Raw genomic sequence first — 24241 nt, 5'->3', positions numbered from 1 at the left:
ATGGGGTTGGGTGGAGAGAGGATAGGAAAGAGGGGGTGAAAAGGTGTCAGAATACAATACGATACAATACATTTATTTTTTTATTACCACTTCTAAGACTTTGAGATCTTACATCATCCCTCATCTTTTCAGCTATTCTTCTGGCCAGCAGTCCCCTGGTGTGAGCCTGTAGCAGAATGACTGCCTCTCTCTTCTGTGTCCAGTCCTTCCTCGCCCGGTAGCCTCGTACCTACAGTTAATCATAGATTATTAATCATTTTATTAAATCACATGAATATACTTAATACATACTGTGCAATTTAGAATACTTTCAACACATAAAAATACTATTGAAATTGATTTCCATTTCTAAAAAAAACCCTGCAAATGTTTTTATTAAACTTAACACATGCCTTTTACATGACTTCTTTGAATATTGTGAAAAAGTTCATTGAGTTAATAAGCTGATTTGAGTTCTTCACAGGTTGACATTTCTGTATCATAAATTCTTCATAACTGAAGTGTTGATTTCCATGAGCTATAAGCTATAAGCTATAGAAATGCTAGAAATATTTCACTTTAAGTGTAATGAATCTTAAATATATGAAAGTTTCACTGTGAAATAAATTACAGAAGAAAATGAATTTTTCCATGACATTAAATTGTTTTGAGATGCACCTGAATGTATAGTAAACATATAGTTAACTAACTTACCTTTCAACCTGTGACAGTGAAATATGAATAAAGCCACACTGTAAGCTAATTTACAGTATCTACAGTACATGCCTGGCTTTGTATGGTGAGTGCTGCTGCTTGCTGTCTTAGGTAATGTAACCGGAGCTTCCTGCCACGGATCTTTGATGCAAGCCGTTCAAAGCCTTTCTGGACCTGGTTGGTGCAAGAGTGCACACAAAGGACAAGGTCACTGGAAATGAGAAAAGTTTCCCTTGTATAGCATAACATCAAGGAGAGAGCATTATGTCAGCTGCACACTCTGTGCTCTGTAAAAGTTTATTAAGCATCAGACCTTTCTTTGTATTTTCTCCTGTCTGTAAGCTCTCCAGTTCCTTTGCAACAGTACAGCTGCCTTCCGCTTCCTCAGAAAAGACTTTCTACAAAAAGAAGAAAAGTAAAGCATACTCCTTAATTAATCATTGACACTCTTTATGTCTTTTTCTACAACACCCTACTTGATCTGGCAGCACGTATATCAATAAAATTACATCTGTAGCATATTTATACACAGACCTGTTCAGATAATGTAAACAAACACAATGTATGGTACCAATGACATCATTCACTTCTGAGTTCATCTATGTGACTTTATTCTTCTTCTTGGAAACTGCACCTGTCTTTGTGTCCCATCATGACCCTCTGGATCACCAGAGCGATCCTGCTGAGTTCCTGTTCCCTCATTCGTTCCAGGACAGCGTCATGGGCGTCCTAAAATAAAGTGAATAAAGACACAGACTACTTTTTCATTTGTCCAGAAGATCCTAGCAATCAGAAGTCAAACTGCTTACTGCAATAATTGAACAGTGCACAAATCATCTAAGAGAGAATGTAATGTCCACAGTTGATGTTAGATGCTGGTCTAGCTCATAATACTGATACTACTTAGCCAGTGGAAATTAATACTGTTTACTGTTAATCTGCAGTGATACTCTGCTGTCTCAAAAACAGTTGTTTTGAATTATAAGTTTTTCACCTTCAGGAAAATCTTGGTCCGGCCTATTTTCCACTCGTCTGCTCCTTCGATCACTGTCTTGCAGATGGCTTCACAACAGGCAGCAGCTGTCTCCTGGGGAGACAATAAAGAATTGATTTGATGCTGAAGAGACACTAATGACAGCCCAAGTTCCTCTAGGGGGAAAGGCAATAAAGAAGTAAACCATCTTTGTGGCCACATAATGGCACTTACAGTTTTATCATGAGTAATATTTAGCAGCAATTTATGAAATCGACTGTCAACATTGTAATCATCAACAGGGCAACATTTTGACTAACCTTTTTGGGGTCACAGATGGTTGTCTTCAGGAGCACCCTGTAGCGCTTCAGGAACTCCTCAAAGGTGTGGCGAACTGGGTATCCCAGCTTCCGGATGCGGATGGTGTCCATCATGCCAGAGTATCTCAGCTGACGCATACACAGCTCTCTGTCAAAAAACTAGAGGAGAGCAGATTAAAGCGGTTGTGAATATTCTGTGTATGTCACAGCAACAGCAAAATTACTTCATGCTAACACGTTCATCGTGACAACTCTAAAATGTTTGCCATGTTCACCGTCTTAGTTTAGCATGCTAACATTTCCAAATTGGCACTATACACAAAGTACAGCTGGGGCTGATGGAAATGTCATTAGTTTTGCAGTTATTTAGTCATAACCAGAGAACTGACCAAATTAGGCCGGCCCTACTGGGTGAGAAGCTGACAGCGATGCAGGTGGATGCCCCCCTTGTGTCCTGGATTGTTGACTACCTGACTGGCAGACCACAGTATGTGCGCCAGCAACACTGTGTCAGACAGCGTGGTCAGCAACACCGGGGCCCCGCAGGGGACAGTCTTCTCTCCCTTCCTCTTTACCATCTACACCACGGACTTCAACTACCACACAGAGTCCTACCATCTTCAGAAGTTTTCTGATGACTCTGCTGTTGTTGGATGGATCAGCAAGGGTGACGAGGCTGAGTTCAGTGACAGAGCTGTGGTGGGGGATTTTGTGACATGGTGTGAGCAGAACCATCTGCAGCTCAACGTAACAAACCCTAAGGAGCTGGTTATGGATCTAAGGAGAGCAAAGGCACCAGTGACCCCTGTTTCCATCCAGGGGGTCGCTGTGGACATTGTGGAGGATTACAAATACCTTGGAGTGCACATGGACAATAAACTAGACTGGGCCAAGAACACTCAAGGCCTCTACAGGAAAGGCCAAAGCCGTCTCTATTTTCTGAGGAGGCTGAGGTCCTTCAACATCTGCAGGACGATGCTGAGGATGTTTTATGAGTCTGTGGTGGCCAGTGCTATCCTGTTTGCTGTTGCATGCTGGGGAAGTAGGCTGAGGGTAGCGGACGCTAACAGACTCAACAAACTGATCTGCAAGGCTAGTGACGTTGTGGGGGTTGAGCTGGACTCAGAGAGGAGAATGCTCTCCAAACGACGTGTCATCTTGGATAATATCTCCCACCCACTCCATGACGTGCTGCTCAAACACAGGAGCACTTTCAGTGCAAGACTCATTCTCCCAAAATGCACCACAGAGCGCCACAGGAAGTCATTCCTGCCTGTGGCCATCAAACTTTATAACTCCTCCCTCTAAGTGTCTGACACACGGATACTTAGAAACTGGACCGTATTATCCATTTTTTTGCAATATTATCTGTGTAATAATAATTAATGTGCAATATTCTGCTGCTATTTATTCACTGATCCTTTTTGGTTCACCATAATAACTCTAATAATGTAAATATTGTACATACCCACAATCCTTTATATTTGTCTTTATATTTTATATTTATACTCTTATATTTATATACTCTTTATCTATCTACCTTTGACAAGTGTGGAATTGTGACAAAAGAATTTCCCCTCGGGGATCAATAAAGTATTTCTGATTAAGACCAAAAGTTAACAGCTCACACGTTATTAAAACTCTTGAGGGGAACATTAATGTGTTACATTTCATAGGAATCCAACCTATAATTGCAAAATTTCACTCAAAAAGACAAATGTCAACCTCATGGGGAAAAGTCAGTGGATCATCAAATTAATTAGGATTCATCATCTGGGAACCATGAATGTCTGTCTAAAAGGTTTTGACAATCCATCAAGCAAATGTTGAGATATTTCGCAGGATTAGGGAAAACTTGCCTGCTAGTGGCTCAATAAAGAAAACTAAGAGAATTGCCAAAGTGGTGGTGAAAGGGGGGGGCGGGTCATCCATTGGGGATTACGAATCTTGGTACAAAATGGTGATTCCATCCAAGAGAAAGGTAGGCTTCCCAGTTAAAAGCAATGTGTGTTAGCAGGTTATATTTTCCAGGAAATTTGCTCAATTGCTTTATGGCACAAAGCAGGAAGAGATTGTTGTTTATCCAGTGCAAGGGCAGATGGTAGAGGGGCTGAGAGGCAGATGGGAAATTTAATTTTATCCTCTTCAGTTAAGCCAAAGAGGGAAGAAACAAATGCAGACAGGGGAGGTAGACATCTTCATTATTTCATGAAACAACAGGATTTAAGGGAAATATCTTATATGTTGGTACACACTTGCACAAAACTACTACCACTTTTGCACAAGATAGAGTTTCTCTTCATCTCCTCCCCCACCTTATTTGTTAATCGCACATAATTGCTCAATGACACAGTTATGTTTAAAAAGACTACACATAGAAACCATTGTGTGCTATAGGCTATCTATACTGCGGTTGCTGCTCTTGTGTCATTCACCTCAGACTGCTTGTCATTGTTTGGTTTGAAGCAGCGGATGAAGAAAGGCTGGCAGGCCGACAGAGTCTTCATGAGGGAGTCCAAAGACTGACGGAACTGGCCGCTCAGCGTCGGCACTTGTTTACGGTTGTCAGTCTGGGCCTGCACGGATGACAGAGAAGAGACTAAAATCATGATGCCAAGTCAGCAATTCAGTAACAACTGTCACACCGGTGTCACAGTGTCGACTGTGTCCCAGTGTAGACCACCAACAAATGTCCTTCAAAACAAGTGTCTTATAATCTAAAATATTGTTTTCTGTATAAAAGTGAAATATCTGCAAATGAGCTGAGATCATTTTGAGGAATTCTCCCCATTTGCATGATATTTCACTAGAGAAAACGAAAGACAGATGTGGCAATGTGAAACTACATGATATGCTGATGAGCTTATTCTTGCATACCCGTACAGAGCTCTTAGGTGTCATGATGACCTTCTTGTTGTTACCAATCTTCACTCCATTGGTTGAAAGCTCAGACTCAAATATCTGACGAAGTAGCTTATTGGTGGATGTGTCAATCATCTTTATTACGTCAAAACTGACAGCATCTCTGTTCTTTTCCAGGAACCCTTAAGGGAAAAAAGAACATTACTGAGCACCTCACAGCTGACATTTAGTCTTTAGTAGGACTGCTCGTGATTTTGCTTTTGTACCTTTGGAGTTGTAGCAAACCGTTCCAGCAAAGTGGCGAATCCCAAATTCTGTGTCATATTCGCTTTTGGAGGTGATGTAGGTCTTGTTCCCATGGTGTTGCTGGTTCATCTTGTTCAGCAGGGTGACGTCTGAGCCCTGTGACACACCAAACAATACTTTAGATTAAAACCAAGCAAAAGCACTTGACTGAAGTGGCATTTTTACAGTAAAAGCAACACAGTATAGCGCAGCCACCTTTGGAAAATGGCTCTCTTCATCAATCAGAGCCAGCAGGTTACAGGGTTTCCCAGCCAGCAGGTCCAGGATCGTCTGATTGTCACTAAATTTGATGTTATTCCAGACAATGTCCTCTTTCAGGTACTCCTCCTGCTCCAGCTTGAAGATGTGGCCCACGAAGAACTGTTGCAGCTTCTCATTGGCGAAATTAATGCATAGCTGCTCAAAGCTGCAAAACAACAGGGTGACATTTGTTCAGTTTGTTAGTAACTGTAAAGTTGTGATACACTCAGCCTGAAGGACGTGTGAAAAAATGTCCTGACCTGTTTGTCTTGAAGTTCTCAAAACCGAAGATATCAAGCAGGCCAATAGACAGGTGAGAGGATTTGAGGCTTTTGGTCAACCTCTTATAGATAACGGTGTTGATTTTCCCAACGATCCATATAAACAGCTTATTATAGATTGCCTGAAAGATCAGACACAAATTATAGTTAAATTTGATCTTATGATCATGAGTAATCAGTCTGAATAAATTGAGGAATATTAAGCAAGTGTTTTTGCGACTTGATGTTGAAATCCCTTGAAACCGCCGCCCTCCCACCCAACCGAAACACACACACACACACCACTTTATGCTGTTGAGCGAGGACACTTCCTTGTAAATTCCCTGGGTCTGGAACCAATAAGGAAATACACACCATTCTGATTTACCATCACTGGGTCAGCTTTATTACCTTGACAAAGGCATCTCTGCAGTCAGAGGCCTGTTCTGAGCTGAGGGGTTTGGTCACCCGTTCTCTGTTGGTCATGAAGGAACGATGGGTCAAACACGTTGCCAGGGAAGTCTTCTGGACCTGCAGAAAACAGACAAAAACAGTCATCATATCATGCTGCAGAATAATGATCTGTCATTGTGTCTCAAAAAAAGTGAACATAAAGTGCTCACCTCCAGCAGTGACGCTGCGATGCTGAAGTGTTTTGACTTGCTGACATCACTGGTTTCCAAGTTATTTTGTGTGTTGGCTGGTGGGAACACAAGATCAAATATAACAACAGAAACAGTAGTTCATTGTGTTGCAAAGAAAGTGGTGGAAGTAACTCAGTACATTTACTTCAGTAGAGTACTTAAGTACAATTTTGAGGTACAGTACTTAAGTAAGTTTTTATGCTACTTTATACCTTTACTCCACTCTACATATCAGATGTACACTACACTGCATATATTAGCTTATATTAGCTTATTAGCTTATGTTATACAAAACCTATGGCGAGCTTGTAAAATACAGTCCATTACTTTAGGTTAATCTTTCCAACAGTATATAAATTTAAATTAGCTTCACCTCAATAAGCTGCAACATAAAATGCTGTTAATTTATATTAATGCTACACTAATGACGATTCAATAATATAAGATGTAGATGGTAATATAACACTGACAGTTAACATTATAAATGCTTACATTGTACTGATTGCAAGACATTTACTTGCATTGGAGTATTTTTACATTGTAATTTGCTATTGCTAATTACAATGTGTGCCAGCTCTTTATTGTGTGTTTATTTGCTCAATACTGAACCATAATGTAGCATACATTAAGTTTCGGATTATAGTTGAGTTGTCCTGTTGCTCGTATGCTCCCCCTCTGTTTTATCAACATTTTTGTTGAGATATTCATGACATCAAATATAATTATTAAATTCAGAGTCTGTTCAGATAGTTTTTTAACTTCCTCCACTCACCCTCGAAGCAGACATTGCCCAGGTGTAATATGGCTGCCAGGAGCTTGAGGATTTCCTGACACTGGCTTTCTGAGAAGGTCAGTATTTTCATCGCAGAACAAATGCGCTTGTAGTCTTTAGCATCATCTCGGCCTTCACACACGATACAGTCACCCTACAGCCAATGAGAGGGGAGATTATTTACTTTGGGTAGGTGATATGTACTTTTTTTGGTTAAAGTGAGAGAATGAGCGACAGAAAGCTATTGTAATACCTTGGCAAGGAATCTGTATTCCTTAGCATCTCCAAGACTCAAAGTCTTCTTCTCCTCTGCTGTGACCCCAGCCAGCATGCAGTAAAATATGTGGTAGTTTCTCTCCTCGAGGGCCTGAGGTTGAAGAGGCAAAAATGATCTATTATTGCTACGAAAAGATCCAATAAACTTTTCTGTCAAGTGGGCTGTAAATGAACACAGACAAATGAGATAGTTTTACTCCTCAGCACAGTGGCCTATGGAGATAGCAGGCAAAATGGAATGGTCTGTTTCCTCTACAGGCCGCTGCGAGCTTATTGCCCATTGTAATGATAACAGCATGTTTATTTAACCAGCGCTGCAGCAGATGCAGTGCACTTTGATTTTATAGTTTGCAGTATGGATCTGCCCTCTGGAGAGATAAGAAGAACAGGGTCTGTTTGGACGGAGCCACCTCACCTGATGACAGACACGAGACTTCTCCAGAAGATACTGCTCCACACGTGCACCTTCAATCATTCCATCCTTATTGAAGAAGATCTCCAAATATTTCCCAAAGCGACTGGAGTTGTCATTGCGGATTGTTTTAGCATTTCCAAATGCTGTACGGGACAGAACAGTAACGTTTGAACACTTAGCATGAATTTTTCCTATTCTCTTTGTGTGTGTGTTATTAAAGGCAGTTGTTGCTTGTCTGTCAAGTATGACTGCATGTGAATTATGCATAGATGTGCGATGTGGTACCTTCTAGTATTGGGTTAGACTCCAGGATCTGCTTTTCAATCTGCTGTTTAGAGAGCTCACCACTGACTGCTGCCAAGTACTGAAGAATCAGCTTAGTGCTCTCTGTTTTGCCTGCTCCTGATTCCCCACTGAGAGCAAAATAGAATAAATAAAAAGACTGATCATCATTTCTTTTATTCCACTACTGCCTGTCAGCAACAATTAACAAGCCATCATGACTTTTTGGGTGTGTGATTTATTCTGACCTGATGATGCAGCACTGGTTCTTCCTTTTGCGTATCATGTTACTGTAGCAGGATTCAGCAATGGCAAAGATGTGGGGAGGGAGTTCACCCAGCTTTCGTCCATGGTACAACCTTACCTGAAGGACAACGGGATGCGCACATGAAACACATCACTGTAACCTTTGATGAAGAGGAAAGTGAAAATGATTTGCAACTGTAGTACTATGTTGAATGTTACTACCAGTCTCACCTTGTCACCCGAATATATCGGAAAATCCTGGTACGGATTCACAGCCACCAGCACAGAGCCTGTGTAGGTCTACAATCAGAAGAAGGATGGTCAGGTTAAAATAATGATTTAAGTCATTTACTGGTGTGGAGCAATTGTATTGGTTTTAAAAAGGGTCAGGTCAACCAAATAACACAAAAAAAATATTTCTCTATGCAGTTCATTTTGTTTTTATTTACCCAGGTTTTGAGGTAACAGCTCCTGAGATTTCTGCTGCCACTCCAATACAATGGTAAATGATGATGGGGATGTTGTTAGAGATGCTCAAAGCATTGAAAAATATCAAATGTGACAGATTCATATGCAACATGTCTTTCCAGAAATTATCCCAGGTGCACAGGATAATCCACACCCACTGATTAGTTATTTTATCTTATTTTATCTTTTATAATAGTAAGGGTTGTGATTTAGCCTGAGGAGCTATGAAGGGCATTACTATCAAGTTTTTCAAAGAAACTTTTAATATTTTGACCTAAAAAAATTCCATTCACTTCTATTGTACTGCGGGTGGCTGCAGAAATCTTTGAGGCCATCTCAAAGTCAAATCCTCAGGACCTCCAACCCCCGAAAGAAACTCACCTACCACCAAAGGCAAGTTCAAAAACATGTATTTTTGTGAAGTGTGTGATGTAGCCCTTGAAGAACAAGTGTAACAAATAGCATGAGATGATGCATCCTGTCACTCTTGCAAAAGTCTAATTCCTTCACCCCAGTGGCAGGTTGTTCACTTTCAAAAGGCAGACCACAGCTTTTGTTACACATGTGCCTTACATAGATGATGCCTTGTTTGTGTCGGAGCAGCAGGTTCCTGAGGAGGCCCGCCTCGTTCATGTCTCCAAGTTTGATCATGTCGTCCACACCCTCCACTGATGTAGGGTGCATGATCCTGAGAGAGGCCTCCTGCTCCAGGGACAGACTCTGCTCCTGGCAGAGGTCAAGGTAAGAAATGTAACTACTCTTTGAAGGTGTATGGTTTTATGTTGCTTGATGCGAACAACACAACATTTTCAACATTTTCATCTTGCTCAATATATAAGCCACCAAAGGGCATTTACCTTTCCCTCATCATCCACCAGTAACCGCTGGCCAGATGGTGTTACTTTGACCCTCGCTCCAATGGGTACCCCTCCAGCCGAGTCCACCCAAACCCACTCCCCCTGAAAACAGAGCACAGTGAATGTTAATAAACTACTACACTAACATGTTTAAATGTCCTTCAGAATACAGAATTTATGATAGGGCACTGTACTTTATAGTTTTCCCTGCAATGAATAACTGCAGGGAATTGTGACACAACATCCAGGAACAACTGAATTATATAGTGCTTTCTATTCTTAACAATAAAATCCATACTCATAATTCAACAGTCAGTATTGACTGAATTTCTTCATCCTTACCTTTCTCAGCATCACCAGTTTGCGGCTTTCCTACTCCCTGAACAAAGAAATCCATGTGAGGAGTTGCAGTTTCAAAAGAAAATGATTGACTGCATCAAATCAGCTACGCTTTCATCATTGTTAAAAACTTAAACCAGAAGCTTTTCTCTCGGCTGTGTTAAACATTATTCATAACGAAGCCCACTGTTGTGCTCAATGACACGGTTACATTGTACAAAGCTAACAGAATAACAAAGCATTTAATGTTACATGCACATAACAATTAAGAGGTCTACCTAACAATCCTTTGATCAGTGATCTTCATTAATTCACACTCTCTCAGCCGGTCGCAGAGCTGCTGGTTGCCTTGACGCCCTCTTGAATCTGTCTCTTCTACGACTGACGGATTGATTTTATGGCACTTTGACTTTGAACTGTTTGGACAGAAAGGAAGAGGAAAGGAAACCAATCGCTTATGCAGAAGAGAGTATCTGTCTCGTCATCAAGTGGGTGTCTTCCCGGCCACGTTGATCCCATTTCTTTTTTTTAATATGAATAATCAATGTCAGTCATGTTCAAATACATTTCTGAGATTATGTTAGAGCAATAACAGCACATTCATTTAACGACATTAAACAGTCATACAGTGAGTGTTGTAACAAATTTATGTGCAGCCTTTGGACCCTGATTGTGTAGATCAGAGGAGACACTGCTGGGCATCTCATGGACTATGACTGCAATAAAGATGTAAATATGAGATTAACTATCTTTTGAATTGAAGGAGGACCACATTTCTCTCACGATATACTTAATTTTCTGGCTGGTGGTTATCATTTAAGTAATATTCAGAGTAATACACTGTAGGGATTCTGTGGTTGTGGTCCTCCACTGTCAGTAATGAAATTCTATGAACTGCAAATTTCACTGCCGGTTATCTTCTTTGTCAGATTAGAAGTTGAACTTCAAATCTTAAGGGAAGCCTCCCTCCAATAATGTGTGCATATAGGAGTTATCTGCACTAAAATGCAATGAAACTCCTCTGGTTGTGTGGGTTTGAAGTCATAAAAGTACTCTTGGCAGAGATGGGAGTCACTGCTGGTTGTTTGCTGGCGTCTGTTTGTCCGGCTCTGATAAAGAATTGCCTGAATGGTAGCTAAAGATGAAAATAAACACTTGTAAACAACACTTGCACACATGCTACTGGGTGATCTTCCAAACTTAGGTCTGCTCAACTGACTAAGTGCGTGTTTATGATGTTGGATAACACGATTAAGCTTCCTGTTTCATGTCAGCAGCCTGACCTTTGACTGCATTCTGCTGACATCATGGAACCAGTTATGACGTCTTATGATGAGAGCAGGCAGCAGTTTTTAAGCGATCCTATGAAAAGAAACGGTACCAGGCGCCATTTGTTCACTTTTGATCCTAGGTAGGTCGTGTACAGTGGGTTTATCAAAGCTTTTTCATTATAAACATCTACAAAAAGCAGTTCAGTAGCTTAGGTACAAGCAAACAATGACTAAAAAGATGCCATAAAGTTCTGTAGAGGGATAAATCAGAGTTGGCCAATAATTCTGTGTTCATAACTACAAATCACACTTTCATATGCAAGCAGTCATGTGATTCATTAATATAAAAACATTGATTATTGCAGCTTTAAGCAGATCTAAAATTCCATGACAATGTCAGACACTGAAAAGTTATCTAGTCATAAAAGCCGTTATGTAAAAAAAAATATTTTAAAATCAAGTCAGATTTGAGGAAAACAAAGCTTAACTGTTTTGTTTCACTATTATTTCAATGGGTGTGGAAGGAATATACCTGTAATTTATAAAGGCAGGGTCAAGTATGACATAACTCTCCACCTCACTATCTTATATATGCTGCTGCAGTGGTTGATGGTGGATTAATTACAGACACTCCCTGGTAATAAAGAACGAGAGATTATCTGTGTTTATTTGTAATATAAACTAAACAAAGAAGGGGAGTACCAGTGTGGTAAGTTAGCGGTCACCAGTTTGTCATAAGCTGTTACCATCACTCAGGATGAAAAGAAAATACACAGTTTGAGTCATTTTCACCCCTAATGGATGTTATGTATGTATTTATTTACCTAGAGACAAAGACAACTATCTACTGCTGAGTATGGTGGTTTAGCGGAATACAGACCAGAATCATACAAGTCACAATATAACTTTGCACACATAAACTGTACTTGAATTTTTCTCTTGACTTACCTCCATTCATGGGTTTTCAAAATTATTTTTTCACACCTAATCACAGAAACACACCCTACTAAGTCAGTAAAGTTGTTTTGCACAAACACTTAACTTGACGCTTTAAAATACATTTAAATAACAACTTAAAAACATTAGCTAGTGGACTTCTGACACACCTAAAAATAAAATCGGTCAAACAAACAAGATTTGATAGCCAAAACAAAAACAATTGTGCAGACGTAGCAACATATATTTGTATGACACAACATGGCACTGTTCAACTAAAATCTGAATGAGTGACTACTGAAGAGAGGCACATTGACTCAATTAAAGCAAAACAAAAAAGGTGAGGCCAAAAAACTATTTTAAATGTGCAGCTGCACTGAAATGTTGTTTGATCTTCACTTGATAAATTAAGGCTGAAATTTACACGTGATATTAATGAGGTCAAAAAAGTATTTGTGCTACACAAATCACGTCTGAGCATAAAAACACCCCCACAAACAGTTGGAAGCACTTCAAAGCACGAGTAAACATAAAATACATTAAGATCTCAGGGCCACCAACCATCTTCAGCAGCAATTCACATTCAAGTCATTCCCATGTTTTGTACTAATAACAACAATGAGTTGATACATTATTAAGCTTCAGCCTGACTGGCACACTAAAAAACAGAAAATGTAGGCTAAGTCCCTTTAAACTAAGATCAATGAGGTCCAGGAGACCCCGTTTTTTAATCATTTAAATCAAATGAGAAGTCCTGCGAGCTATATTCCATGGCTTTGACATGAAGGCTGTTCATTCACAGCTCAGATGAATCTCAAACTCTTCCTGCATAAAACACTATAAATACATACGGCAATATAAAAACTCATGGATAGCATGTTTCTATGCAAATGTTAATGTACCTGTTCTGTGAATTTGATGTAGTCAAAAAGGTTTTATCTTATTACTGCTACATTTTTACATTATGTTCCATGTAGCTTCACTCAGGCCACAAGAAGTTATATTACAACCTCCATAGTCAAGTCAAAGAAATCTAAAATAAGTAAACTTCAGTAGTGTGGTAAACTATTGCTTTCCAAACAAAAATATGGGTCTCTCCTCAATTTTACAATCAGGAAACCATATCGCTGATATTAAACAGTCATGTCACATCAAAACGGTCCTGATTAGGTCGATAAAACAGCAAAATAAAACTCATAGATGCACTGGTTCTTTCACAGTCAGACCGGGGTGACAATTCAATTTGTAATCCATACTGAATTCCACAAAAATAGCAAGGTCTACCCATTAGTGAGTTCACTGAGGCTTAAATTTATATATCAGTGTTTACATGCTTTAAACCACTTACTATAAAATCATACAGACAACCATTTTCCAAAAAGTACCGTGGTAGATTTTGAACTTTTGTTTTCAATTTAAATGGAGATTTCTAAATGTAATGGAAATTAAACCAAAGCAAAGTCCCTTTCACAGCAAATTCCAAAATATTTAACACAATATTATACCTTGGAAAATGGGCATTAATCATGTACGTGGGTTATTTGCAGTAAATGGGCTAACGTGATTAAAAAAAACACTGGAATGGGCCTTAAAAATAAAACTTGGTGGGAATTTCAAGTGAAAACAGACTCTGACCTGACCAGTGATTTCGCTGCTTATCACAGGAGTACTGCTTCTAAACTACATGTAATTTCTAACAATCAACAAAGCAAAATGTGCAATTCCAAATTTCCATACAAGTGTTTGTGTGCTCTATGGCACATTTAAGCGTTTATGATGCATTCTCCTCAGGCCTCTTGAGCACTGCGCTGTATTTCATGGGTGCGCTGTCCGCTTTGAGCTGCACCTCCACTAACGTGAAGATTGAAATGACCTGTAAATGGAAACGTGAAATAAAAAAATTTACATTGTCAACCGGCTACAAGACACTTTCTAAATATCCTACCCCCAAGCTGGCTTCTCCAACTCTTCAGAGAACAGTAATTACATTAGTAATGTTTTTATCTTTTAGAATAATCTCAAATCAATGGGGTGGTGATGGCGCAATGGATAAGATGCCTGCCTTTGGTATGAGAGACCTGGGTTCAATCCCCCACTGTAACCCATCCACCATTGTGTTCCTGAGCAAGACAATTAACCCCTAGTTGCTCCAGAGGCGTGCGACCTCTGACATGTATAGCAAAAGTCGCTTTGGATAAAAGCGTCAGCTAAATGAATAAATGTAAAATAAAGGCCATAGAGCCTAAGATACATTATATTGCACTGAAATGAGCAGTTTAGCGTTTCTCTTTGTCTCATAACTATCACATATTCCTGTCAATTTGAAGTTCCTTAAAAAATATGATCACCTAATGAAGACCTATAAAACTATGAAACCTAAAATCAATTTGTCCATTTCTGTGTATCTTAAAGAATATTGTAATTTTTCTATTGGCAGGCCAGGGCTAAACTGTCTGTAGCTCTCACCTGCTCTACTGGAGGTTTCTCTGGGTCCTCTGGTGTCCAGACCAGAGTGAGCTCTGATTTCTTCCCCACCTTATGATGTCGGAACGACTCCAGGCCTGCAACAGACTGCAGGTGGAAACAAACGGTTTCAAACTGTTTCAGACAAAGCGGTCACTTCACCTTCCACTGGGACACCAACACAATCACTCTCTGGACATTCCTCTCTCGTGAATGAGCGCTTTTTTGCTAAATAATATGTGCTTGTGTAAAATGAATGACAAAGCTGGAATGAAAACCATTATCACAGTCAAAAGAATCCAAGACTAAGACTGAAGAGATTTAAAAGCACGTAAAAAGGCACATCTAAAAACACTAAATAAAATAACGATTCTACAAATGTATGCACAAATGTGTATGTGGGTATATTAAGATTGACCCTGTTGCCTGTAAATGGAGTGCATTGGAGCTGACCTTGCAGTAGATGCGTTTCTGCACTCCATACCGGAGAACCAGCACATCAAAGGACTGATCCAGCACTCCCATCACCATGGCCTCAGAGTCCAGAGGGCCACAGTCCTGTGGAGCACAGACAAAAAGAAAGACTTCATACTGACAATATGGTTTTGACTTGACATTTAAGAGCTGCTTTAAACCTTTAACATTTTAGGCCTTTAGTTGAACTGCTGAGCACTTTTGAAGAGTATACTAGATAAGCTCCAAATCAATGATCACCCAGGGTCAGAGCCATAGCGCCCTGACGAGATAACTCTAAACACCGAATAATATCATATAGAAACTTACATGTCTAATATATGTAGCGCCGATGACCAGAAAGCTTCTATGAAATGTCTAATGTTACAAAAAACCATTCCCTTACACTTAAAGCCTTTTTTAGATGGTTTTAGTATCAGTAAAATATTTCATTAGCAACCCATTTGGTTGGTTGATCAAGAATTTTGCAATTATTTTTTTGGTAGGGAATATGCAAGTTGTTGCATGTGCAACAGGTGCACTTGCAATATGTAATAGTTTACTTATTGTGGGAAATACTGTATTGTGCAATATCACTATAACACTTGTACATGAATGTGTAACTGTTGGGGATTATGTAGTAATTTAAGTGTTAAATGTTATTGCACTGTGACTCTATGTGTAGATAGCTGTTTAATGTAACTGTACTGTTACGTGTCGTGCGACTATATGGTCAAAGCTGTTCAATGTTATTCATGTGCAAATGTAAATGATGGCACATATGGCTGAGTGCTGCCAGACCCTGTGGTCTCTTGAATGCACAAGACAAATTTCTCCCATGGAGACAAATGCTAATCCAACGTAAAAGATAACATTTTACAATCGTAGCCACTGTAACAAAGAGGATAAAAACAAACTTGCAGCAGTCAAATGAATTTTCTTCTTATTGACAGTGTGTTGCGATTTGGTTACCCACCTTCACAAACACTCCAAAGAAGAGCTCAGAGCTGAGCTCCTGGACTCTCTTGGACACAGTCTTCCTGTCATTACAGTGAGATGCCTGTTTTTGGACTTCTTCTGTTGACAGCCCCAAATTAGGCCCACAATCTGCATGGAGACATTCAATGGACACACATACACACACACAAAAAAACAAAAACAAAATCACACATTCAAAAACAGGCAGACACAGAGTAGGAGCAGAAACAATGGCGAAGGCAACAAACAATGCATCAACTCGTTGTGTGATCTGAGGCAGCTTTGTTCTTCTCTGCATTTAGCTTCTACATGATCAACCAGACATGACAAAACAAATGCTGCACTGTCTGAAACAAACAGGACATTCTGTTGTTTGCTTAAATCTGTGTGTTTGTTTTTGTGCTTCCAAGAGAGACTTTTGTTGAGAAGGTACGCACTTAGTGAAGAAGCCAGTAGCCGGTGGACAATGATGTCAGCGTAGCGTCTGATGGGCGATGTGAAGTGAGTGTAGAGAGGAACATTGAGGGCGTAGTGCTTAAAAAACTGCTCCTGCTTAAGTACGCCTGAACAGAAGTACAACGCCATCTGGGAAACACCAATAACCCAAAATAAGTACAGAAACATCACTAGAAAGACTCCATGTTTAAATAGCATATATTGCAATTTTATGTACAACAACAATATGTTAAGATGTATTACTTTTTCTCTCATGGTAACAACTATTACATGACATTCTTGTAATACTGAAAAAACAAAACAAAACAAAACAGAAGGCGCCTTTCAGCAGTGGTTACTGAGCTCTAACCTGCATGGGTCTGGAGCACATGTGGGTGAGGACTTCTTTTCTGGCAGTGGAATACTCGTCATCACCAAGAGTAGTATTGAGACTCTTCTGCATGTCGGAAAAGCAGAGAGGCATCAATGCTGAGTTATTCTTTTACAACATTTTCAGTAAGTCAAATGACTCAGAAGCATTTAGAGGGAAACGCCTACATACAGCACAATAAACCTATTTTACAGCAGTAAATTTAAAATCTTAACTAGTTATTATCAGAGCTACATTTCTACCATTTCCTTGTGTAGCTGGCAAACAAAGGCAAATCACACACACAAGAAATGTAATTGTGCTGCATTGTGAGTACTGACATGCAACGCTCCCGCAGACGACAGATCAATGTCAATTCCCAACTGGTCACAAAGCTCCTGCAGCTCGTCCACCATTTTGGCCTTCGGTGGAGGGTGGCGTCTGAGCAGGGCAAGCTCAGGGAATTTTCGGTGGATGTGGTGGGCCGTGGCGATGTTAGCCAGTAACATCAACTCCTCCACCAACCTGGAGAACAAGGTTATAGATGAAAGTTAAATGGCCACCAGAGAAGGGGAAATAAGAAACATGAACAAAGAAGGACGGGTATTCAAGCACTACAGACTGATTCAGAAATGTATTTCTCCAGAAGTTACACGTGTCTCACATAATATAAATGTTGGAAGAGAGACAGAGGGGATGCAGACACAGACATGTATCTGAGGAGGGTTTGTTACTCACTTGTTACTGTCTCTGTACTGGTAAACATAGCAGCCTTGAGGCATCATGGTCTCTTTGTCCAGGGTGAAAGACAGTTTCAACTAAAACAAAAAACACAAGACATGTACAGAAAACAATGTCGGATAAACTGAATAATCTGGGTCTTGTTTCCATGCATTTAAAAAAAAAAAAAATTGCTCAAATAATCTTGTTAAATCTCTTCTAGCTAACTCTTAATTTATCTTTGATGAACTCTTATTTTCAGCAGCTGCACAGCATTTATCATTCCCCATTTCTTTCTTTCTTTATAATACACTTTTGTGTCAGTTTTGAAGAGGCAGACAGGAAACGGACAGACAAATAAACAGAGATTTCAAAGACTAGAAAACTAAACATGAACTTGATGTCATTTACAAATTCAGTGCCGTCCGTAATAATGCACACTGACTAAGAATTACAATTAAGTGATTAAAGTCTAGACAGTTTGATAACTAATCATTCAACATTTAATACATTTTATTAGAGTCGAAATGAGACATTTTCTCGTTCCATTCTTTGATTAACAGTCACATTTTATTCATATTTAACCCCTCTACTTCTTAGCAGCCAAGCTTGGACTGAAATAGTATTGAGTTAGTATTTTACCATATTTCAATTATTGTGGATCTACAAATTATCAATTTAAATTTCCCACACCTATTGAACTTCTACAGAAACTAGGGTTGGGCGATCTTCTCTATTTTTATATCGTCTCATCATGTCTACTTGAGATCACCGAGGGGATGGTGTTTCATTGCGGCATGTCAGTGAAATACCAGCATGGAAGATAAAAGTCTTATTAGCTTTAAGAGAAACATCTGTAAATGCATAGTACAGTGTTTCCCACAGAACGGTGTAATGGCCCTTTCAGACAGGAAGCTGGAAGTCCTGGTGCGGCGCAAGCCATAGAAAATAATGGGTTTCATAGTGTAGCTGTGCAGACGTCGCAGCCCATACCAACAATGACAGTGTTGTATTAAGAAAATAGATAGACTAAGCAGTGTGTAAAAGGTTCTGCAGCCAACTCAGAGTTAACTTGAATGCATTAGTTTTTTTTATATACACACGGCTACCTTTCAATGTGAGAGAGAGAGAGAATGCGCTGCACGCAGCTCCACATTGTATTATGATTTTACTCATATTTAATAGTATATGGCCTTAATATCAGTGCATGAAAAACCAATCGCTGATCATCCCTTCAATCGTCGATCCAATCGCCACTAGCCTAACAGAAACCTTAAATAAGTTGGGTCAAGACTGTGGCACATGACACCCTCATTTCTGTCTTTTTTGCCTTATTGTACATGTTTTAGAAAAGACCATTTGACAGATAACACAAAACGATCAAACACAAGGCAACGAGAACTAACCTGGTCTAGTCTGAGTGCTCCTCCTGCGAAACGTTGAGCCCGGAGGTTCTTGGCAATGGTGTGCAGGTTGAGCACAGCCTGGTGGATCTCATCAATGGGGTGCTCGGGGTCAACAGGTGGCAGCTCCTCAGTTGAGAACATCTTTTCAGGGGCTTCGATCATGCTCTGAGCATGGTCGTAACTCAACTTCACGCAGGAGCGGATTACCGTGCGGCCAAACCACTCACTCAGGATCTGGGGGGTAGGCAGGCGAAGCGGAACCAATGAGATGAAATAGAAACCAGAAACTCCGCCCCCCAGTATTAAGTGAGTGCGCTGCAGTCGGCAGCAGCAAGACAACATAATATTTGCTTTATTCCAGAATGAACCAGCTTTCAAAATCTTTACTGCTCTTTACCTGTGAACATCACCTTTTGTTTGAGTGCAGCTCTAACAGGTCCGTACATTTTAAGTGGTCATACCTTCCCCTCCGGTGTTATATTCCAAATGACAGAGAAAGTGAGTCTGTCGGTGAGGGGGTTCAGACTGCACAGCTCCTCGCACAGCAGCCTGGGCAACATGGGGATCACCTGGACAGTGACAAAACACGCCAACACATTGAGTGCTGAAGAACAAAATGAAAAGGTATGCTGCATTAAAAGCTACAACTGAGAAATCAACAGTCAAACCATGCCGCAGAGATAAATGATTGAACTAAATCTGGTGAGCTCAACTAGTAGCTCCAAGTGTGATACCATGTGAAGTAGCTAAGTGGAGCGCTCACCTTTTGAACCATGTACACACTAGTTGCTCTTTGGCTGGCAATGGAATCCAGAGCGTTGTCCTCCCCCACAAAATAACTCACGTCAGCAATGTGGACTCCCACCTCAAAGTTACCTGTGTTAAAAAGACAGTCTAAGACCAAACCTCCCATCCCCCAGTAAACACAGAATCTCTATCTAAATCAGAAATCACCATAATCATCAAGCCCCACGTAGCTTACCATCAGGGAGCTGTTTACAGGACAGAGCATCGTCCAGGTCTCTGGCGGTAGCAGGGTCGATGGTGAAGATACACTCCTTCCTACACGATAAAATTATGCTTTGTGGGTCATATGAATACATGTCCTTGATTAAGACTTACAGTACACTTGATTGCTGCCATCGGATGACAAAGCTTGAAATTATCAATAGCCCAATTTCAGCAAAATAAATACAGCCAATGCGTTAGCAGTCTGGGTCTACAGAGCTCTCATCTCTCCTCTTGTGTAAAGCTGGTTTTGGCTCATGTTCCCACTCAAAAAAACATATTTATTTAAAAAACTAAAACAGAAAAGAATGTAGATGTATGTAGACAATGATGTGTCCAGGCTCCACAGTCCTACCTCAAGTCTCTCCTCTTTCTCATCTCCTCAGGAGGGATGGTCCAGGGCAGGTTTTTGGGTAGGCAGTCTAACACCTCATCTGAGAACTCAGAAAAATCAACGTCGTACTCCGTCAGGATGCCCTCTGTCTCTGGTTCGATTTCTCCAGCTTGACCCAGTGTCTTGGCAAGTTTACTGGAGGAAAAATTTGGCGAGAGTCAGGTTGGTTGTCGTTCCGTTGAAATCCTTCCCTGCATCAAGCTTTCAGCCTAAAACTCACCCTTCTGCAAAGTTGCTGTCGGCTGCCCAGTTGGTGATCCGACATATGAACAAGGTGTTGGTGTAGTCGCCCGGGCGGGAACTAAAGTCTTCGGGACAGTCAGCGAGGAGGACGTTAATCCGCGGCACCCGATGGTCCACAGGGGAGAACATGGCAAAAGGCTTATCTGGTAGGAATTTCAGGAAGCCAGTAACAGCTCTTGAGTGTTTCTTTTCAACAATGTACACCACCTGGCAGAAAAACGAAAATGAAAGGGAAAGTACAGTGATGACTTTGAAATTTAAAACCTAAGTATTTATTTTTGTTTGTTAAAGATCCTCAGCACAAGAGAACAAATGACACATGCTGCTGCTGAAGAACAAGTAAAACAGAACTTCTGTGATCTTACAATACATTTAATTCAAGCATTGTGTCTTGTAGTTACTTTTCATAGCAAAAACCTTTCTGTGACGAGAAATATGCAGCCTTTATTGTGAAGTAAGCCGATACATTATTAAGATGTTGTGGCAACTTGGCATAACTGGTTTGAGTTTTAATGAAGATAAAGGTATAAATCTGTATTTAGTCAAACTGTTTCACTTTACTGTCAGTGGATTTGTTTTACATAAGGTGTAAAATGTATGCTTAGGCCTTCAGTAGCGTTTAGATGGATATCTAGCACATACAAGTCACACAAACTTTTTATCATGTCCCTGCTGTTGCTTAATGTTGCATGAATAAAAACCCTGTTTTAGTCCGGTGGTTGTTTTTATCTAAGAAATGATTGGACAAAAAGGAAGGGGTGAATAAGAAATAGAGCACAACAGGTAGGCGGGACTCTCACTTTAGCGGTCTTTTGGAGTATTTCCCCATTGGATCGTGGGGTTGAGGGGTCCTCCAGAGCTTCCCCTATTTCCATCAGATAAAAGGACAAATCAAGATGTATTAGCTGATCTGTTGCACTATTGTTTTATTTGTTTTTGCTTCTGTGCATTGATTCTGTCTTCTGACCAGTATATAATCCTTGAAACAAAGAGTTTACTGACCATTACCAAATGCCCACTGTTATTATTGACACCACAGTCCCTGTATTAATAGTGATCTGCAATAGCTGCTGTAATCACAACTCCATCACAGTACCTGTGTCCGTGAGGGTGGTACTCTGAACTTTGTTGATGAGTTCATCGTGGTCACTACACTGGTCCGCCACAGTAACATCTGGCCTGGGGGTGCGCTGTGCCTTTTTCTTTGCTGTTGATGCCATGTTATCTCTCTGGTTCTCTGACTCACTGGCGCCATCACAGTCAGTATCTGACCTCACAACCTGGACAGACACATGCATTCATCATCTGCTGATACAGGCACTACTGATGTGTTTTACTGCCATGCGGGAAGATAGCGCAAATGGAGCCCGTTATAAAATAATAATGTACATAGATAGGTAAATGTAGTCTACCTTCCACTGCTCCCGAGGGAGGATTTGCACCACCACTATATCTCCATTCAGCGCTCTGTTGCGAGCTACAATCCCATCCAGAAATATATCCCGCGTGTCATCCTGCCAACGTAAAAACAGATGTCTCGTCTCCTGCCAGTCTTTGACGTGAACCGTCCAAGTACGTACTAACTGATACAATGAAGTCACATGCTGAGTTACGTTTATTACACAGTATACTGTTGTCATACAACAGGTTAGATATAAGGGGCTTTTATAAAAACACATTAAACAAGTTGTTGAGGCAGCAAAACAGATGTGTCAAATTTGTTCTGGGTTGACCTTACAGGAGATGGGATGAAACCGTCGTGGTATTTCTTTGGGTTGATCCTTAACTGTCCCTGTAGAGAGAAACATTTAGAAATCAACTCACCAGTATACTGTGGGATTCACTGCTGTAAAAATGTTACTATGCACCAGCTGCGTGTGAGTTGGCATGTAAAGTTGACCTTAGAGGCTTTGAATACAGTCTCAGGAACAGTAATTCATGGTTTGTACCTGAATGAGTTCTCCTCTTTTAAGGCCATGGGAAACCTCCTCGGATGTCATGTAGGATTCAAACACTTGTTTCTTTGATCCTCTGCCTCCTTTGTTCTTACTCTTGTCGGCAGGAGAATTGGCACTGGAAGCTGAAAACGATTTAAGTCACTGATTTAATTTAATCATTTTTAAAATGTATAAATCTAGATTACACATTCAATGTGTGTACACCTGCTGAGAATCAACCTCTCATAATCAATTTACCTCTGGACTGCTGCAGTTTTCTGTCTTTACCATGAGGGGATTTGGGCCTTGACATCTGAGATTCAACCCCAGACTTTAATGTCCCTTCTCGGCTTCTCTCTTCCTCTGGGTGTTTTGACAGGTTTTTTTTCTTTGATTTTATCATCTTCTCTGGCTCCTGTCCACTTCCTGTACTGGCTTTCTTTGGGGACTGGGGATGTCCAACAAATGAGTCGGTCTCTTTAGATTCCTTATTTTTCTTCTGCTGCTGCTGCTGCTTCTGGTGTTTCTTTGAGTCATTGGGTTTTAAAGAGACTAGTTCCTCGCCAGACTCGATGTCTCCATCCTGGCTGGTGGTGGTGTCCCTTCTTTTCCCCCGTCGCTGCCTGTCAGATAAACCCTGCTTCCTCTCACAGTCCTGCTGAGTACTGCGGGTGCTTAGTTTCTCCATGTACAAAGACAGTGAACTCTCCTCTCCTTTACCTTTCATGGAAGAGGGGGAGAAGTCACTTGAATCAGAGAAATCATTGGGCACTTTGTCCCTTTTTCGCTGTGGTATGTTCAGCTTGTCACTCTGGGCTTTGGGCAGTGCGCTTGGCCCATTTCCATCCTTCTGAAACAACGTGTCCTTTGCATATTGTTCAAGATAGAGACTGAACTTAGTGCTGCAGTGCTGGCTGAGAAGCCTGGCATAGGCATCTTTCTGAGGTGGAGTATTTGACTGATTCTGGCTGCGCTTTGGCTCTCGATTCAGGTTAGCCTGCTTCGGTTGCCGAGATGAATCCATATGACAATCCTTAAAAAAAATTTTACATAACGTTGCAGTGAACGCTGCAAGCTTAAATCAATAATCATAACTTTCAAGGAAGCTAGCTTTTATTAAGAAGCAATGCTTACAATACAAAAAACAACTTTACAACGTTAAATTTATTTCTTTGAAGAAAATAAAAGCAAATCTTCAGCAACAGCTAACTTTAGCTGACTTACTGCTGAGTAATCCACTCACTTTACATCATGAAGGTTAATAACATACGTAGACATTACCGGTAAGTTAGTTAACCAATTAATGCTAGCTATTGTTACATTGTGTGGGATGAGGGCTACACGAGAAAACAAACACTAAGTTACCTTCGGTTTTAATAACGTCTCGAAATCCTTAAAGCATAACGTTTTCCTAGCTAACGTTGCTCGCTAACAGTTAACTAACGTTAGCGATTACTGGGGACGGTGTCCGATAAACGTTAGTTAACGTTAGTGTAAGTCAAACAGGCCGCGACAAGCGACTCGAAAATAGACGGAAACACTGTCAAACTTACACATTACCTTGTTCACCACGTCTAACTTATGTAAGTTAGCTTTGGTTCTGAGCAATGCTAGCTGCGTTCACTACTACTACTACTTCTTCTTCTTCTTCTTCTTCTTCTTCTTCTTCTTCTT

General features: G+C 40.4%; 2 protein-coding genes across 5 annotated transcripts in view; both read right to left on the bottom strand.

Moving 5' to 3' along the window:
* Positions 1–12178, bottom strand: part of LOC119902992 (unconventional myosin-VIIa-like) — a 22363-nt gene extending 10185 nt beyond the window's left edge. Inside the window, exons 1-22 of the mRNA XM_038719389.1 lie at positions 12173–12178; positions 9615–9716; positions 9331–9483; positions 8521–8589; positions 8292–8407; positions 8047–8174; positions 7762–7904; positions 7324–7437; positions 7071–7224; positions 6278–6354; positions 6066–6185; positions 5655–5797; positions 5350–5560; positions 5115–5250; positions 4864–5030; positions 4422–4562; positions 1987–2145; positions 1688–1780; positions 1328–1422; positions 1007–1091; positions 766–867; positions 113–229 (exon numbers count right to left, since the gene is read on the bottom strand). Of these exons, the coding sequence (XP_038575317.1) occupies positions 113–229; positions 766–867; positions 1007–1091; positions 1328–1422; positions 1688–1780; positions 1987–2145; positions 4422–4562; positions 4864–5030; positions 5115–5250; positions 5350–5560; positions 5655–5797; positions 6066–6185; positions 6278–6354; positions 7071–7224; positions 7324–7437; positions 7762–7904; positions 8047–8174; positions 8292–8407; positions 8521–8589; positions 9331–9483; positions 9615–9716; positions 12173–12178 (2631 nt within the window). The remainder of the gene's footprint in view (positions 1–112; positions 230–765; positions 868–1006; positions 1092–1327; positions 1423–1687; positions 1781–1986; positions 2146–4421; positions 4563–4863; positions 5031–5114; positions 5251–5349; positions 5561–5654; positions 5798–6065; positions 6186–6277; positions 6355–7070; positions 7225–7323; positions 7438–7761; positions 7905–8046; positions 8175–8291; positions 8408–8520; positions 8590–9330; positions 9484–9614; positions 9717–12172) is intronic.
* Positions 12006–24241, bottom strand: dis3l2 (DIS3 like 3'-5' exoribonuclease 2). 4 transcript variants are annotated; one of them, XM_038718599.1, is made up of 21 exons: positions 24128–24241; positions 22826–23600; positions 22580–22710; positions 22369–22422; positions 22043–22144; positions 21727–21910; positions 21431–21495; positions 20608–20837; positions 20349–20522; positions 19968–20047; positions 19749–19861; positions 19447–19554; positions 18986–19219; positions 17598–17677; positions 17201–17384; positions 16860–16946; positions 16492–16639; positions 16053–16183; positions 15077–15181; positions 14627–14731; positions 12006–14033 (listed from the first exon to the last, which is right to left on the bottom strand). In XM_038718599.1, the coding sequence occupies exons 2-21, from the start codon at positions 23589–23591 to the stop codon at positions 13932–13934; spliced, it is 3183 nt and encodes a 1060-aa protein (XP_038574527.1). In that variant the 5' UTR covers positions 23592–23600; positions 24128–24241; the 3' UTR covers positions 12006–13931. The 4 variants fall into 4 exon arrangements, with proteins under 4 accessions (XP_038574527.1, XP_038574530.1, XP_038574529.1 ...); XM_038718602.1 differs by having other exon boundaries at positions 22826–23287; positions 24128–24231; XM_038718601.1 differs by having other exon boundaries at positions 24121–24205.

Source organism: Micropterus salmoides, unplaced genomic scaffold, assembly GCF_014851395.1.
Source record: "Micropterus salmoides isolate LMB-PRFRI ecotype aquatic unplaced genomic scaffold, ASM1485139v1 Ms_hic_scaffold_14, whole genome shotgun sequence".
Taxonomy (NCBI): Eukaryota; Metazoa; Chordata; class Actinopteri; order Centrarchiformes; family Centrarchidae; genus Micropterus; species Micropterus salmoides.
Note: the sequence above shows the minus strand (reverse complement) of the source record. Positions and strands in the feature narration are given on the sequence as shown.